Source organism: Eumetopias jubatus, unplaced genomic scaffold, assembly GCF_037043125.1.
Source record: "Eumetopias jubatus isolate StellerSeaLion01/CBP00866 unplaced genomic scaffold, mEumJub1_p1.0 scaffold_10, whole genome shotgun sequence".
In the NCBI taxonomy this organism is placed as follows: domain Eukaryota; kingdom Metazoa; phylum Chordata; class Mammalia; order Carnivora; family Otariidae; genus Eumetopias; species Eumetopias jubatus.
In genome coordinates, this window is record NW_028274816.1 from 82,657,229 (window position 1) to 82,674,503 (window position 17,275).

At 49.6% G+C, this 17,275-nt stretch overlaps 1 protein-coding gene across 4 annotated transcripts in view; it reads right to left on the bottom strand.

The window, feature by feature from the left end:
- The window catches only part of RPTOR (regulatory associated protein of MTOR complex 1), a 339,381-nt gene that overhangs the window by 162,855 nt on the left and 159,251 nt on the right, over positions 1-17,275 (bottom strand). For all 4 annotated transcript variants that reach the window (XM_028112364.2, XM_028112363.2, XM_088028098.1 and 1 more), the window contains one exon: positions 7,860-8,035. In XM_028112364.2, the coding sequence (XP_027968165.1) occupies positions 7,860-8,035 (176 nt within the window). The remainder of the gene's footprint in view (positions 1-7,859; positions 8,036-17,275) is intronic.

Consider the following 17,275-nt stretch of genomic DNA (forward strand, 5'->3'; position numbering starts at 1 on the left):
TTCATGTGTCTATCAGCCATGCATGTGTCTTCTTTGAAAGCATCTATTCTAATCATTTGGCCATTTATTTAAAATTTGGGTTGTCTTCTTGACTTTTCTAAGGTCTTTCTATATTCTCTGTACAGGTCTTTGTCAGACACACATACTGTAAATCTTTTCAATGAGGTGGCTTAACAGTGTCTATGAAACAAGTTTTTAATTTTGATGAACTTCAACTGATCCATGTTTTTAATGGTTTGTGTTATTTGGGTCATGTTTAAAAAATGATCAACGATTTCTCTTATGTTTTCATCTACAAGTTTTAACTTGTATAAGGTCAGAAGTTAATTTTTCTATAGAGTATAAAATAAGGGTGAGGGTTTTTGTTTCTCTTGAATGAACAGCCAACAGCATTTGTTAAAAAGACTGTCCTTTCTCCATCAGATTACCTTGGCACCTCTGTCCAAAATCAACTGGGCACACACGTGTGGGTCTACGTCTGCACTCTGTATTCCGTTCCACGGATTTCTATGGCCGTCCTCATGCCAATACTACAAGGTGTGATTACTGCAACTTTATATTAAATCTTGAAATAGACCAATGTGCCTCTTTTTCGAAATTGTTTCGGCTAATACCCTTTGCATTTCTATATAGAATTTAAAATCAACTTGTCAATTTCTTCTTAAAAATAGGATTAAAAACTAGGATTCTGGGGCGCCTGGGTTGCTCAGTCGTTAAGCGTCTGCCTTCAGCTCAGGTCATGGTCCCAGGGTCCTGGGATCAAGTCCCACATCGGGCTCCCTGCTCCGCGGGAAGCCCGCTTCTCCCTCTCCCACTCCCCCTGCTGGTGTTCCCTCTCTCGCTGTGTCTCTCTCTGTCAAATAAATAAAAATAAAATCTTTAAAAAAAAAACAAAACTAGGATCCTGACTGGGATTGAACTGGATCTGTAGACCAAGTTGGGTAGATTTAAAATACTGAGTGTTTCACTCTCTAAGTACAGTGTCCTTCTCTGCGCATGTGCCTCTTTCTCCGCGATTTTCTGTGTCGTGTGCACAGGCCTAGCACATATTTTCTTACATTCATCCCAAGTATTTCAGAATCCTGATGCCACAGCAAATCATATTTTCAAATTTCAAATTCCAACTGTCATTACCATATAGAAATGCAACTGATGTGGGGGTACCAATCTCATACCTTAGAACCTTGCTACAATAAATTACTAGTTCCATAAATGTTTTTGTAGACTTCTCATGATTTTCTATATAGACAACCATGTTGTCCATGAATAAGCATGGACATTTCTTTTATTTCTTTGCCAATCTGCACACCCTTTTATTTTCTTCTAGCTTTACTGCACCAACAAGAACTTCTGGTACAATACTGAACAGTGATGGTGAGAGTGAACGTTTTAGTCTTGTTTCCAACCTTCCGGGGAAAACGCTTAACCTTTCACCATTAACTACAATGTTAGCCACACGCTTTTCCTACATGCCTTGTAGGAGCTTGGGAATGTTCACTTCCATTCCTAGTTTCTGAATTGGTTTGTCATGAATGGGTGTCAAATTTTGTCAAATGTTTTTTACACATCAATTGAGATGATCATATGGTTTTTCTCTTTTATTCTGGAAAAGGAGAGTGAATATACATTCATAATACTGAGTACATTATAATGAACTGAGTGTATTGATTTGTACCTGTTAAACAAACCTTCCATTCCTAAGATAAACCTTGCTTGATTCTGACACTTTATCCTTTCTATATATTCACAGACTTCGTTTGCTAACATTCTGTTAGGGATTTTTGTCTCTCTGTTAATGAGGAATCCTGGCTTATATGTTCTTTTTTTTCCCCACTGGCACATTCTTGGTCTGACTCTGATGTTCGGGGAAAGTGAGCCTCCAGAATGGGATAGAAAATGATCCCCCTTCCTCTATTTTCTGAAAGAGGTTGTGTAACATTTGAGAATTCATTAGTAACAATATCTGGGCCTGGAGTTTTCTTTGTGAGGCTTTTAACTTAATTCAGTTTCTTTATGATATAAACTCTCCAGATTTTCTTTTTCCTCTTATGCCAGATTTGGTAATTTGTGTCTTTCACAGAATTTACCCATTTCATCTAAGATGTACAATTTATTGGAATGAAGTCCTTTATACTTAAAAGGATTCCCTTACAACCCTTTTAATGCTTGTGGGGTCTGTAGTGATGCCCCTGTTTTTAATTCTGATATAGGTAATCTGTGTCTCCTTTCTGGTCTTGACCATGCCAAAGAGAATTTAAACAATTTTATTGAACTTTTCAAAAATTAACATCTATTTCATGGGTTTCTAGATTTTTCTGGTGCATTTTCTGTTTATTTTCGCCTTCTTAAAAAAAATTTCTTCTATTTATAGTTTAGTGTGTTTTTCTTTTTCTGTTCTTATAAAGACCATATAATTTAGATTTTTCAAATTAATCTATAAATATGATTATGACTTTGAGATCAGTTATGGGTGTGTGTATATATATATATAAACCTCGTTCACCAATTCTACCTGCTGCTTACCTGATATTTTACCCATGATGCCCTAGCACTGAAGCTTCAGTTAGTTTATCTCACAAACAGTGCGATGAGAAAGGTCATAGTGGGGCGCCCCTTCTCTTTGGCTTTTCCCCGGTCCAGGGTTAAGGTTTCAGCCCTCTCTTCTCTGATGAGTCATCACGACTGTCCTGACTTGTTCTTCAATTTGGCTGAAATGTTACCATCATGGTAATAAGAGCAGCTAGCATGTACTGGGCATCATCAGTGCCACCGCACAAATCAACTCATTCAGCCCGTACGGCGAGCCTGGAGGGCAGGGGCATCTCTGGTCCTGCCTTCAGAACGAGGACAGGAGGCTGCACGGCTAGAAATGGTAGGGCCAGGATTCAAACCTGAGCGGACGCCTGACAATGGTGCGGGTTCTGCCTGCCCATCTGGGGACTACCTCTCTCCTTTGCCTCTCTCGCTGGCGAACATGAGGGCAAGACTTCCCATGTGGACAAATCTACATTCATCCTGCGTCATTAACATTTAAACTCCTTGAAATTCTTCAACTTAATTGAAAGGAAGGAAACAAGTTTCTTGACCTCTATTCAATCCAAAATAATGTCTATCATTTTCTTTAATAAGCAATACGATTCCATGCTACCCAGTACAATAAGGCATCAATCTCTTTTATAGCAAGTCCCACTGCAAATTAAGTAGCACTGAGTTATAATTTTCAGTAGCACACAAATATACCCATGATAAATTTAAAATGGCATTGTCACCAATCCAAGAAGTAGAAAAAGCCAAGAAAACATATATTTTAGACCCTTATACTACACTGATACACACGGTGAGCACACTGATACACACGGTGAGCAAGGTAATCACTTCTTTAGGGAACAAATGTACTTGCTCATTTCAGAATTACTGAAATTATCTGTTTCTGAAAACAAGAAAGACTGAAGCAAAACATGAAGAGAAAATCAGAAAACAACATTTTCCAACAACTACTTCATCATTAAATAAGATTCATAAATATGCTTACCACCAGATATGAACACACACACATCTCGTACGTAGAAAGCAAGACTAACGTACGTGTATAAAGCATACAGTATTCTCCACAACTGCGCCTGGCTGTACTGAGTGCAGTGTCGCTAAAAGCCATCCTCTTATTTACATCAGGAGGAAGGACAGGGGAAGGAGGCCTGTTTTTAGGTTATTTCCTGACCAGTGGATGAGTACAGCAGTCGTCTGCAGGTAAGATCCTGGTTCCATTTTCTAAAGTACAAGTTGGCAAGGTAGGACCTGCTGCCTGTTTTCACAAATAAAGTTTTATTGCAACAGAGCCCCATTCATCTGTGTACATACTGCCTACAGCTTTCCATGCTGCATCAGCGCAGTTGGGACCCTCGGGCCCATGGAGCCTAAACAACTTACTATCTGGCCCTTTACAGAAGAGGTTGGCAAACCCCCATCCTAGAGTTTCTCTGAACTCTTCTCTCTTTATTTACCGAAATCCTAAATCCTAAAGTCCTAGGCTTTGGTTAAAATAAAACACAAAACATCAATGCAGTGAGATCTTATGCAATCATTACAAATGATGTTTACTAAGAGTTGCCTAACGGTCTAGGATAAATTTATTTTAACACCAAAGAGTAAGTAAAAGTAACTGCAAATGCAGTCTCATTACATCAATGCAGAAATGTACGTGCATAGAGAAAAAGATTGACAGGCAATACACCAAAAAGTTAACACTGATTGTGTTAAAGATGATAAAATCTTGAATAATCTTTTCTTCTATTTGCTTTGTAGTTAATTTCTACAAAGAATGCATATTCTACTTTAAGGTGGAAAATAGTGACTATTTTTTTTTTAAGACTTATTTATTTATTTGACAGAGAAAGACACAGTGAGAGAGGGAACAAAGCAGGGGGAGTGGGAGAGGGAGAAGCAGGCTTCCCGCAGGGCAGGGAGCCTGATGTAGGGCTCAATCCCAGGACCCTGGGATCATGACCTGAGCCGAAGGCAGATGCTTAACGACTGAGCCACCTAGGCACCCGGAAAATAGTGACTTTTTACATGAGAAAACAAAACTTTAGCCCTAACAATATAAATGAGTTCTACCTACTAAACTTTTCCTTTCTCCATTTAAAAAAAGCTGGTGGTTTTTAACTCGGCTGTTACAGACAAGCGTCCATTTCACTTGACGAGGCTTCCGACGATTATGGTTTATCGCCATCATAAGGACAGTTCTGTTCAATCTAATTTTAACTCCTCGGTGTGGCACAGAGTGGTTCACTGTAAGAGGTCCTCCCACCTGGAACAGCGCTTTGTTGTTCCAGACAGTGGTCATGTGATGACCATCCCATGCAGCTGTGACCTACTGATTCCAACATCCATCTGATGGTGGACATGTGAGTTTGAGTTGTTTATCATAGTGCTTCCTACTAAACACTTACTTTTACAAGTTTTAATCATATCCTAACTCCAAAAAGGATCTCAGGTCACTCCTGAGATAATGCATCATGTCGTGGTAGGGTGAGAGCCCACAGCCCGGTCAGAGGGCAGGGACCCACTCGAGACTGTGCGTGGGTCGACGGGTGTCTGAGTGACAGCAGCTTCCCTAGTGAACGTCAAGTCCTTCCTGACCAAGATGGAAAAGAGTGTGCTGGAGACACAGGCGAGGAACATCCGCTCACTGCACTGGCGGCAGGTGTGCTGGGGGGCAAGGATGGGGCGGGGGGGGGTTGGGTGGGTATAGATTCCCTTCCAGGCTCCTCGTGCCTTCTCTCCTCCCTCCCTTCCTGCATCTCCACCACCTGCCCAAAAACCTGCACAAGTGCCCTGTGAGAGTCCCATCAAATCAGCCCTAGCCCGGGAGGGTGTGGGGGAGGCAGAGGCCCTGAGCACACCTGGCCCGTAGCATCATTCCAGAGGTGGGGGGCACAGAAGCAGGAAGGGCAGGAAATCCTGAAGCAAGGGGCAGGAAAATGAGTGGAAACAAGGCCTGCTCCCCACGAGATTCCAAGGTACATCTGCAGGGGCTCCTGCCCAGAGTCCTACCTTCCTGCTGCCGTCTTTGACCAGATTGGGACCAGACTGGGACTGAATCGGGACCGGATTGGGCTGTGGAAAGGCCTGAGTGTGGCCCAGCCTCCCCGTCATTCCATGGATCATCTCCCTATAGCACTATTCTTACTAAGTCACATTCCCACAGAAACACCAACTGGACTCTCCCTGCTAGTCCTCCAAGTCCAGGTCCATGGCTCAGCGTTCAAAGCACCCACATCCGACATGGTCCAGCCCTGATCTACAGCCCTCCCCACACCTTCCTATGTGATCAGGCTGACGCACGTGTTCACTCTTCTCAGACACGCGTGTCACCCGCAGCGACAGCCACCCCGTCGGGCTGCATCTCCTCCGTGCGTCCCGTTGGCCCTCAGAGTGTCTGCGTGTCTGGGAACACGAGAGCCCCTGGTGCGGGCATGCGTTCAGTCCTGACCCCGAGCTGCCTGCGACACTCAGATGTCCTCTGCCTCACGTACATCATTAATTTTCAGGCCACAGCTTGTCTCCTCAGCTAGACTCTAAATCTGTGAGGGCAAGGCGCTTCTCTGCATCTCCTACAGTGCTCTGTGTAGGTTTGAAGTGCACTGTGGGATTCAGTAAAGTCTGTTTTGGACACTGAATGGAATGAATGGACTCCTGAATCATCCGGACCAGAGAACTTCCTGCGGCCGTGTCACAGGGACCTATCAGCTTTCCTGGCAGCCACCAAGCAGTGCAGACAGTTACAAAGAAAACCTCACAAACCGCCTCATAAGTGAAGGCCCACATTCAAAGAGCTGCAACCGCAGGGAGGGGGATGACGGGTAGAGCCCGAGTATCCTCCTGGCGGCTGGCACCTGAGTTTCCGCCTCTTCCCCATGTCCCGGGAACGTGTGGCCGTGTCACCCTCAGGGAGCAGCACCTCTGCCAACCTGTCCCTGCACGTGGGAGCATCCATCTCTCTCTGCGCCGCCTGCCCTTCTGGCCTGTTCTCTGTCCCTCCCGGCTGCCGCCCCAAGCTCCTCAACGTCTCCTTCCAGCCGACCCAGGCTGTAGCCGCCTTCCCCTACCACGAATCCCATCCCGTGTTCCTTCTTCCTAGGTCTCCACTGGGCACGTTTTTATATTCTGGCTTCGCAGTCTGCCCTCTCCTCCTGCGTCTTCCTTCATTTCCCCATCACGTGCACAGGCTTGCTGGTGGACGTTTGGCAGCTTTTGTCCGTGTTGGCTGTGCCCCGTGCTGTTGATTTCTGCTTCTCGGGGTGCGGTGGAGAACGTCCGTAGGCAGGTGCTGGTCCATGTCAGCTGAGGGATAAGCCCGGGCCGCTGAGGGGCATGGTGGGTCACCCCTTTGCTGGCCCCTGTGGACAGCTCCCCCTCCCCACTCACTGCTCAGGGGTAAGTCACCCTACAGGAGGCTCTCCCTGGGATTTGGGGGCAAGGGTGGGGGGTGGCAGAGGGGTGCTGCTCAGCCAGCCCAGCACCATGAATCTCTCACCCCGGGGGCGCTAGGCTGATGGGGAACATTGCTACAGAGGCCAAGGAGCAAGTCCAATCGAACAGCTCGGGCCCAGTCATTGCGCTAACAGCCCCCAGGGTCCACACGTGTTTCGCTGCTTCTCTGGACTTGTGAGAAGGAACAGGGGTCTGTGCGCCTCCTGGCAGAAAGCCCTGGAAAGCGCCCCAAGAGCGCAGGCCACAGCACCCATTTGTGTGCTTCCCCTGCGCCTCCTGGGCCTCTGTTGTCTCCCAGCTGCACAACACCTGCTGCACGGAAGCTTCTCAGCAAAACATAAAACGAAAAAGGGTGGAATAAAGGAGCGGCAGGGTGGTCGGCGGCAGAAACCTGATTTGGAGGCCAGAGCCCGCATGTCCCATGGTGGGTCCTGTCAGTGACACAGGGTCTTTGATGCAGGTTCTACAGTTTGGAGTGTCCCACCCATGTCCTCGGTCACGTTCTCAAGAACACGGACTGCGACAAAGAGCGCAGCAGGAAAGGATTGTGATTCGGTGTACTGCCAGGGATCAAACAGCACTCCCTGTCACGACAGCCCGTGTTCCAGAATGACCAGTGCTGCTGCTAGGACACTCCCACAGCTGACCGGCATGGACAGAGTGCTCTTGGGAATCACAAAGCAACAACCCACACGCGCCACTCACCGAAGAAGGAGAACACTTCTTTAATTCTCTGAGTAAAGCCTGCGCCTCAGGAGGCTGAGTTTATGCCCGTCACTCGCGTCTGTAAAACCCAGGTACCTCCCCGGGATCTGCGTCCCTTGGGTCCCCGGGAGGAAGCCCAGGTCACGGCAGCAGCCACTTACCAGCGCAGGGCAATTTTGATGGGGGTGGTGAGGCATGACGTGAACAGGTCAGCCGGGAGGTCGGGGATCATGGGCAGGAGCTCGTTGGCCTCACAGGCTGCCAGCTGAATGCAGTTCTTCATGGACGGGGGCAGGGGCATCTGCGCGAGCGGGTGGTTTGGGTTAATGGCAGCGACCTGCAGGGGAGAACATTAAGGGAAAGAGTGGCTTAGTGGTTGTGGACAACTACACGTTGTCAGCTGGCAACGTGGTCCCGAAGGAAAGACTCACAAGGCAGCCCCGGAGAGGCCGCTGTGGCGTGCCTACCCACAGCACGCAGCCTCACGCTCGTTACCAAGGTCCCTCCGCTGACAGCACCAGGTGGGGCTCTGGGAAATAAGTTCACTCTACGGTTTTCCATGTTAAGGTCCCTCCTTATGCTGTGATTATCCCAACATTCACGTGTATTTCCCTCCGAGTCTCGCATGGTGTCTTAGCGTTTATTTTAAAATCCAGTCTTTAACCCAGCATCACTTATTTTGGTGTGTTTATTGACAAGGGATGATGTTCAGGGTACAGAAAGTGAACCCCACCACCACCGAATAGCAGACGGCAGAGTCTGAGCATGGGTGCGCCCACGGCAGGGAGGCTGCAAACACAGAGGGCTCAGTGCCCCGCGGCCGACCGGCTGGTTCCATGTTCTCCTAGCTTCACCTCACGTCTCAAAATGTCCTGCTAACAAGTGTGTGTTAACTCTGTAACCAGGGAGGGGGCTCTTCTGTTTCGTCTTGTTTTGACACAGAATTTAATTTCCCTTTGAAGCAGGGATGGTAATACTTGCTTGGCGTTTCCTCCACTGAGACTTTGGTCGGTAGGGGCCCCAGAAGTGAAGCCTGGAGCACACACACGTCGTAGGATGAAAGGCGCCACGCAAGTTACTGTGGACTGAGGGGCAGCCTCGTGAAAAAGAGAATTCACCAAAATGTGGGACCCTCAGACAATCGAACCACTTCTGCCAGCACACGGCCTGGGGCCCCTCCCCTGCGACACAGGCGGCCCGTGCTGCACTTGTGCAGCAATCTGGTCCTCCGGTCCTCTGCCACGAGATCCCCAGGGAAGGGCTTCCGTGGCAAGGCGGCCGGCGGACCCCCCCGGGAGCTGGGGAAGGCACGGGGGCAGCAGAGGGCGAGCGGACAACACTGCACGGCGGCCAGAGGAGCTTCACGCTTCCCGCCCGTCAGCCGCCTGTGGGATGAGGCGACAAGGTCACAGGTCACTAACATGAAGAAAATCAAACCCCAAACAATGCTGGTTGTGCGGGGTCCACACAACGTCCGGGACCTCAGAGCCCACGCACCCACAAACAGCCACGAGCTGCCTGGAAGGAGTACTCTTTGCCGTGGCCCGAACGCAGGCGGCCCCCACCCCCACGAGAGCAGCATGGTGATGGCACCCCTCCCCTGGTGCCCGGTCGTCGCGCCCGCAGCCACGAGGCCCGAGGCCCCAGCACAGTGAGGTTCGAGAGCGCGGGCAAGCGGAGGGGTTCCCTGGGTTACAAGCGCCAGAGGGGCAGGACTCGTTCCTCCCCCTGTGGACCGTCGCAGCTCCACAAGGAACAGGAGGGACCGTGGCTAGTCATCGCCAGCCACGGCTCTGCGTCCTGCCTGGACTGGGCTGGGCATGACTCTCTGCGTCTGCCCCTCACGGACCAGCCCTCTGTCTGCACAGTTGTCGACATTTCTCTGAGCTCTTTCCCTGTTACTATTTCACGTGTTTTGAAAACAGCCCTGTAAGGTAAGTTTTATTTCCATTCTTAGAGACATTTCGCGACGAGGAAGCAGAGCCCCCAGGGAATGGCGTGTGCGACTCGTCCCTCGGTCGGCGCCGGGGTCACACAAGTATGAGGCTGCTCCAGGTTCCGGGCTGCATCAGCCCCTCTGGACACTGCTGAAACCCCAGCCCAGACACGGGTGGGCGCTCTGCAGGCTCTGCCGACCAGGCCCCTAGCTCGTGTGCGGCACACTGGTGCTGACGTGAGGTGTCATCACGCTGCTGATCAAACCTTATTCTTCACCTCAAACTTCTCAAATAGAAAGTAGTAAAGGCTGTAGCTTTATTAATGACCCATTCTGCACCAAGAGCATTATGCCCAGAATACCAAATACTACTATACTTAATAATAAAAAAATTAAACTTTTAATAAAAAATACAACTTTTTGAGTAATGGGTTTTTTTAATGGTGGTAAAAAACAGATAACATGAAGTTTACCATTTTAACCATTTTGAGTGTATGGTTCGGTGGCACTGGGTACATTCACATTGTGCAGCCCTCACCAGAGACTGGGTTTTTAAGGCCAACAGGGGCACCTGGGTGGCTCAGGTTTCAGCTCTTGGTTTCAGCTCAGATTGTGATCTCAGGATCGCGAGATCGAGCCCCATGTCAGGCTCTGTACTCAGTGGGGATCTCCCCCTCCCTCTGCCTGCCTCTCTGCCTACTTGTGCTCCCTGTCAAATAAATAAAATCTTCCTTAAAAATTAAATTGAATTAAAAAAAAATTCTCTCTGCCCTCCCACCCACACACTCGCTCTCCTTTACAATAGATAATAAAGCAGAGAGGAAATAGACGGCAGAGTCACATCCCAAATCCTCTCCAGCCACGACCCGCTCCCAGCACAGACAGCCGGCCAAGCACCTGCTCCCCAGGAGACTGGCTCCCAGAGCTGCTGTGACGGCCCCACCCAGAAGGACATGGGTAGAGTGAATGAGCTCCCGAGTCATCTGGGCCTGAGATCTTCTGCACCAGGTGGGTTTGTGGCCCATCAGGCCTGAGTCACACAGCAACATCGGGAGGCCGGCAGTGTGTCAGAGGGCCAGGGCAGGGATGGGGGGGATGCTCTGGCCTTGGCACTGACTGCGAGTGCCCCCTCCCTGGCTCCAGAACCGGGCTGCCAGGCTCGGGCAGTCCTGGCAAACCTCCATGGAGTCTGGTGGGAATCGCTGGTGGGCGGCAGGCTTTCAGGAGTGTCAGCACCCACACGGAGAGGCGCAAACAGGGTTGACTTCGGGGGGGATATGGCCATTATGTACAAAGTAGATTCCACATTCTTATTTTCCTTTTCAGAGAGATGTCTACTTTCACAGCAGGAATCCTGGAGGTCCCCTAGTTTGAACCTTCTGGTTTATGATTTGCTTCTGTGTTAAGCTACCTCTTTGACGGAGCTGAGAACGGAACAGCAGGCCCTCCAGCCACAAGCACGGACACTGTGGCTCTTCTAACCTTGTGTCTTCACTGAGTGTCTGAAATCTCACACCCCCGAGGCCTGGAGCACCCATGTGCTGTGCACGGCCCGCAGGGAGGTACAGAGGCGGGTGGTTCGCACGCCGGCCAACATGGCGGAGCTCAGTGGGTTTGACGAGCCCCGCCCCCGGCCGTGCAGAAGTCTGTCCTGTCTGGTCCACGGGCGGTGCTCCCGGGCACTGTCAGGTGGCGAGGCTATGCTGTCTGCACCCTGGGCTTCACCAGCACTTGGCCCAAAGCCCCCAAAGTCCCCCAAGTCCTGGGCACAGGAGGTACTCTGTGGCTGCCTAAGGAGGAAATGACAGGTACATGGAAAAACATCTTTATTCCCAATATGTCCACTAGAAATTAAATTTCCCAATTCAAAATCGGCATTGACAGAAAGCCCGACGACTCCACAAGCCCCTCGCAGAATGCCGTCGCATAAACAGGAGAGATGATCTGCAGTGACCGGGCATCACCCGTTCAGTGGGAGGCGTTCGGTCACAGTCTCTTCCTCCCATCACGGCGCCAGGCACACAGAAGGAACACGAAAACTCGGCTTTAAGGATCATTATGCTGGTAACGTTATAAACAATGACATCCAGGGCAAAGGATTCCACCAATGAATCACTGTTTTTCAGGCTAACCTAGGAAGGCAAACACCTATCTTAATGAATGAGTTATTTCCCACACATTGTTTTGGTTTTGTATTCATCTAAGATATTGACCTTTTCATTGAACTTACTCTTTGGAAACAGCCTGCACGTATGGTAATCACCAGCAAATCAGACAACTCTGAAAAGCCGCCCAGGCACAGACATGAACAGCACCAGCTGGGAGCCACCACACACCCTGAAGGGCATCCCGGACACGCACCTTCACCCAAGGGGGTTTCTCCCAGGGAATCTAGAGACTCAAACACAGGAAACAATTTCCAGTTTCAAAACTCACTAGAGCCTTCTGGAGGATTTGGGAAGGGTCCAGAAAACTCTGGAGATGTGATACACAGCAAGCAGATCCAACAGAGACATCTGCTACGTGTCCCACACGTGTGGGTCACGCGGAGCTGATGAGGGCCAGGAAGCACTCACCTCAGACGCACTGCGACTGGGGCTGCTGGGGGCATGCCTGCGTCTCTTTTCTCGACAAAACTCCAACATTTTGCTGCTTCTTTTTCCCACGGACATACACATGCACGAGACACCTCTATAACTTCAGGGGCCTTTAACAGGTGCATCTGTGAGAATAACATCTACTTGGTAATAATTCGGGTTCTAGCAGCTTCTGTGCTCAACTCAACAATGTCTGCTTACTGTGGACATCTTGCAAAGTGCAGAGAGACCGAGATCCGTAAAGGACTCCGTCTACTGCTGACCCAGCTCCTTCCAGAGAGTGATGCAGCCTCTATCGTGTGACAGACACTGTACTAAAACCAGCAGCTAAAAGCAGCAGTAATTTCTCATAAATACCTTATGTAAGTTTCTATCAAATACTAAGTAGCAATTTAACACCCCCGTGGTCCCCGTGGTCCCCGTGGGGACGACCTGCTGTCCAGGAGGGCAGGAGTCACTCTTGTTGGATGAAGGCCTCCCTGATGCCCGGGAGCCCTCAGAGCTGCCTGTCAAAGGGCAGAAAAGAGTCCGTTTGTAGCAGGATTGTCAGGATCACCCGCAGAGCTCACTCAAATGGACCACAGACTGCGTGAAGCCTTTTAGCTATTAGCAACTGAACAGTTGTTAACGTGCTCTAGAATCATTCTATTCCTCAGTGAGGATGTAGTTCAAGCCTGCAACCAAATTCTACCCCCAGTGACTCCTACACGGCCACCAAGGAAAGGAAAGGAGGCACCGAGGAATTCTGCAGCCTTGTACTTCAAGAAGAGAATTTCCACTTTTTGGCTTTGTGAGTAGTGCTGCTATGAACACGTGTGTGCACGTTTTTGTGTGAACATATGTTTTCAGTTCTCTTGGGTACAAGCCAGGGGTGGAATCACCAGGTCGCACAGCGGCTCTAATGGGTGAGGAGCTGGTAGGCTGTTTCCCAAGTGGCCGCACCACCTCACATTCCCGCCAGCACATGAGGGCTCCGAGTCCACCACGTCCTTGCCAGCACTGAGAATCCGCCCATCGTTTTTATTTTAGCCATCTTGGTGCGCGTGAAGCGTGCCTCACACTGTGGTTTTGATCTCGTCTCCCTGGCGAGGGATGATGTCCTTCTCCCGCCGTCTGGTGCGGGCCAGGACTGCCAGCACTGTGTGCAATAAGAACGGTAGACAGCCCCGCCGCGCTTCTTGATCGCAGTCTCCCACCATAAGTATGGGGATGGCAGTAGGCTCTTCAGAGATGCTCTTGGTCCAGCTGAAGAAGGTCCCCCTTTCCCTGGTTTGCTGAGAGGAATTGTTCTGAAAGTGTGCTGGATTTTATCAAATGCTTTTTTTCTATCAACTGATTTGATCACACAGTCTTTCTTCTCCAGTCTGTTGGTGGGAGGATCCCATTCATTGATTTACCTACTAAGCCAGACTTGTATAGCTGGAAGAATCCCACTCAGTCATCAAGTATAATTCCTTTCAGAGATCGCTAGAACTGATCTGCTCTTATTTGTGTGAGAATTTCTGCATCTAAGTGTGTGAGAGAGTGGTTTGCGGTGTTTTATTTTTTCCTTTGTCCTGTGTGTCCCTTTCGACAGCAGGGTAACAAAATTCCCTCCCCTTTCCATCTTCTGGATGAACTTTGTGCATACGTGGTGTGAATGCTTCTTTAGATGTTTGGTGCAGTTCTCCAGTGAAACCACATGGGCCTGAAGACTTCCTTTTCAGGAACTATTAAATTACAAATTCAATTCCCTTAGTGATTATTGGACTATTCACATTATCTACTTCATCCTGGTTGGGGGTTTGGCAGTTTGTGGTTCTGGAGGAACTGGTCCATTTTTGGAAGCTGTCAAATGCCTAAGTAGGAAGGTATCCAGCGTATTCCCTTCTTCTTCTTTTAATGGTTTGCAGGATCTGGATTCTTCCCTCCTCCCCTGGGTGTTGGTCCATGCTATTGAGGATTCCTGAGAAGCAGCTTTCTGCTTCATGGGTGTTCTCTTTCTCTGTTTTCAATCCTAGCGATTTCTGCTCTTAGAGCCACTTTGGTCTTTCTTCTGGTCATTCTGGGGTCATCTGGTTCTCCTTTTGTAGCTTCCTGAGGTAGTGCTGTGGCCTGAAAGTGTGAGCCCCCCCAGAGTGATGGTATTGGAAGGTGGGCTCTGGGGCCCGTGCCTGTGTCAGAGAAGCCCCTTCCACCATGCGAGGACACAGGGAGAGGGCTCCAGCAGAGAAGGCCTTCATCTCGGGCTCCAGCCTCCAGAGCTGTGAGAAGTGCACTTCTGTCACTCATAAGCCCCCGTCTGTGCTGTTCTGTTATAGTAGCCCAAATGGACTAAGGCAGGTAGGAACTTCTGACTCATGATTTACGTGTTGTTAATTTTTCCCTGACAGTTTTGTGTTGTCTTTTTATCTCTGACTTCTAGTTGATTCTACTATGGTTAAAGAACATACTCTGTGACTTCAATTATCTCGTATTTGTTGAGGCCTGCTTTATGACCCAGGATAGGCTGTATGTCGATGAATGCTCCATGGACACTTGCCGCTGGGGGCAGTGTTCAGTAAGTGTCAGTTAGATCCTTAGGACTGACATTCCAACATAGACTGTTTTGTCTCTAATAAGAGCCAGCTTCATTTACTCTTGTGCAGTGCACATGCCTTCTGCTTCTTCCTGGCCTCTGAGCTGTGTGCACAGACAGCAGCTGTGTGCTGACCCCCGCCCCGCCGAGGGCTGGCAGCCTCCCACCTTCTCCAGCATGGCTCCGTGTTCACCCGCCTCATGCAGCCGGAAAGACGGCTGCCCCCGAGGCTCCGCTGCTCTGTGCTGCTGAGATCTTTGCAAGAGAGCGTGTCAGCCATCACCTCAGTGTCCTCCGGCTCTGGGCTGGGCAGGTGGCAGGGAAACCCCCTGTGAAAACAAACGGGCCGGGCAGAGGCGCTGGAACCACAGCCCAGGGCTCTGGCCGGGATTGATGCTCCAGAATACCGAGCAATTCCTGGCATGTTTTAAAACAGATGAAATTAGATAAAACGATTAAACTCTAGATTTACCTTCAGAGAAGCTCCCAGTTTTATGATGGCTGCAAATAGTATAGTATATTCATGAATCTGGATTAATCATTTTTTGTTTCTTTTTACATTTCATGGAAGTCAATCCCAATCAGAGACCAAACATATTCGATGAATCATGGACATATCAAAAGAAGGCAAGTAAAGGTAGTTTATTCAGATGTGAATTTACTTAGGAGACCACAGCTGTAAATATTTCCTGAACATCTACCTCAAATGAGGCGTCCTTGACAGGTTCACATGGCAGATCTAAATTACAGCCGACAACACCCGTAGAAGAGATACCGCAAGACAACATACACCTAATTGTCAAATTACCCGTGTAACACCCCACCACGTGCGGTCCGCTGAGGACGCATGCAGACCCCGGGAAGTGTTTGCAAAGGAAACAGAGGGGCAGTTGCACCCCAAAAGGTGAGCAACTATGACACACACTGCTCGCCTGTGGGTCCACACAAACCATCAGCCTTGAGGGCTCCAAAACTCACCACGCAGAGAAATCACTCCTCTTTCTCCCTGAGCCGTCAGGTTACTGGCATAACTGGAGCTGACGGAGGAGACCTCAGTGTCCCCTACGACCGACAGGAGGGCACTCAGCCCAGCAGAGTTCGGGGGCTGGTCAGGCTCTTTCCATTACAGAGACGAAGGGATTAAACGTAAAATGCTCTGCAAACAGAACATGCGGCACAAGTAAAGGGAAGCGGTACCCATCAGCTAAGACGTGCGGTAGCCGTGGCCCTGGCATGGGGAGCCCAGCTCTACTCCATGCCTCCCCTGACACCACCTTCCCTCCCCCATAGCTCCATCTCTGGTGCCCACTTGCAGGGACAGTCCCGATGCCCTGGAGGCTGCTTCTCACCACGGCTTTTCCACGAGCCGTTCTACTTTCTGGTCAGCACGGCAGCCCCCCAGAGCCTCCCGCAGACCAGCCTGCCCCACTGGACCCTTTCCTTCCATAAAGGATGGCTTTCTTCTCCCCAGCCGGCCACTGCTGGATCCCAATTAAAGGTGCTTGTGTTGTATTTTTTAGATTAAACCACACACTCCTATAAACAGTGGAAATGGTAGCATTTCTTCTTAAATTAACAAATGAAACTCTCTTTTGTTTTGTGTGTATGAGAATGTCAAGTACATTATACATTTCTTATCACTATTAGTTTTGAAAACCTTTGCTGTTATGAATTTGTACAGAAAGTATAAGTTATAGAGGGGTGGATGTGGTCAGCCTTTATTAAAAGGAGTGCAGGAAACTGTCCAGAACACGTACAGAGAAGCAAGAGGTGAAGGGGGATCACTGGCCACAACCTGGAGTGGCGTGGCTGGAAGACCGGAGTCACCTGAACACCTGTCATCGTATAGCCCACTGCTCACCTACGTGCCTGGAACCAGGTGTCCTGCCGCCACCCTTGCCACTCCTCCCTGGAAAGTACTCGGGTTTTCTTTGCTAAAGAGTTACTGATGCATCTGGGGCAAAGCAGGGCGGCTAGTGAGGCAGCTGGCACCCCAGGAAAGTAACAGCCCTGCATGGCGACTACGCCCGCAGTCAGCCAGCCCCTCAGCCACTTCCCTGGCTGAGAATTCCTGCCCATGAATACACAGGGGCATCTCTTCAGTCTTCAACATGGGAGACAGAGCAGAGTCATCACATGCCTCCCAGATAAAAGAGAACAATCCACGTAAACCTAAGAGAAGAGTTAGTACTTGGGGAAATGGACGTAACGCAGGAGAGAGGGGGATGCCAAATGACACAAATTAGCATCATTTAAACCCTACAGCAGCACATGAACACAGCTATCGCATAACCGACCTCTCGTTTCTCCACCGCCTACGGGTGACCGTTCTGCAGGCGGACGTGGTGGGGGTGCGAAGTAGCTGTGCCGGAGCGCTATGGGGCTGGACGGGCCCCAAGTGCCCCCAGCAGCAGCGCCCTGCGTCCCCACAGCAAGTGCTGGGAGAACATCGCACATCCACGCACACACAGACTCCTCGTGGAGAAT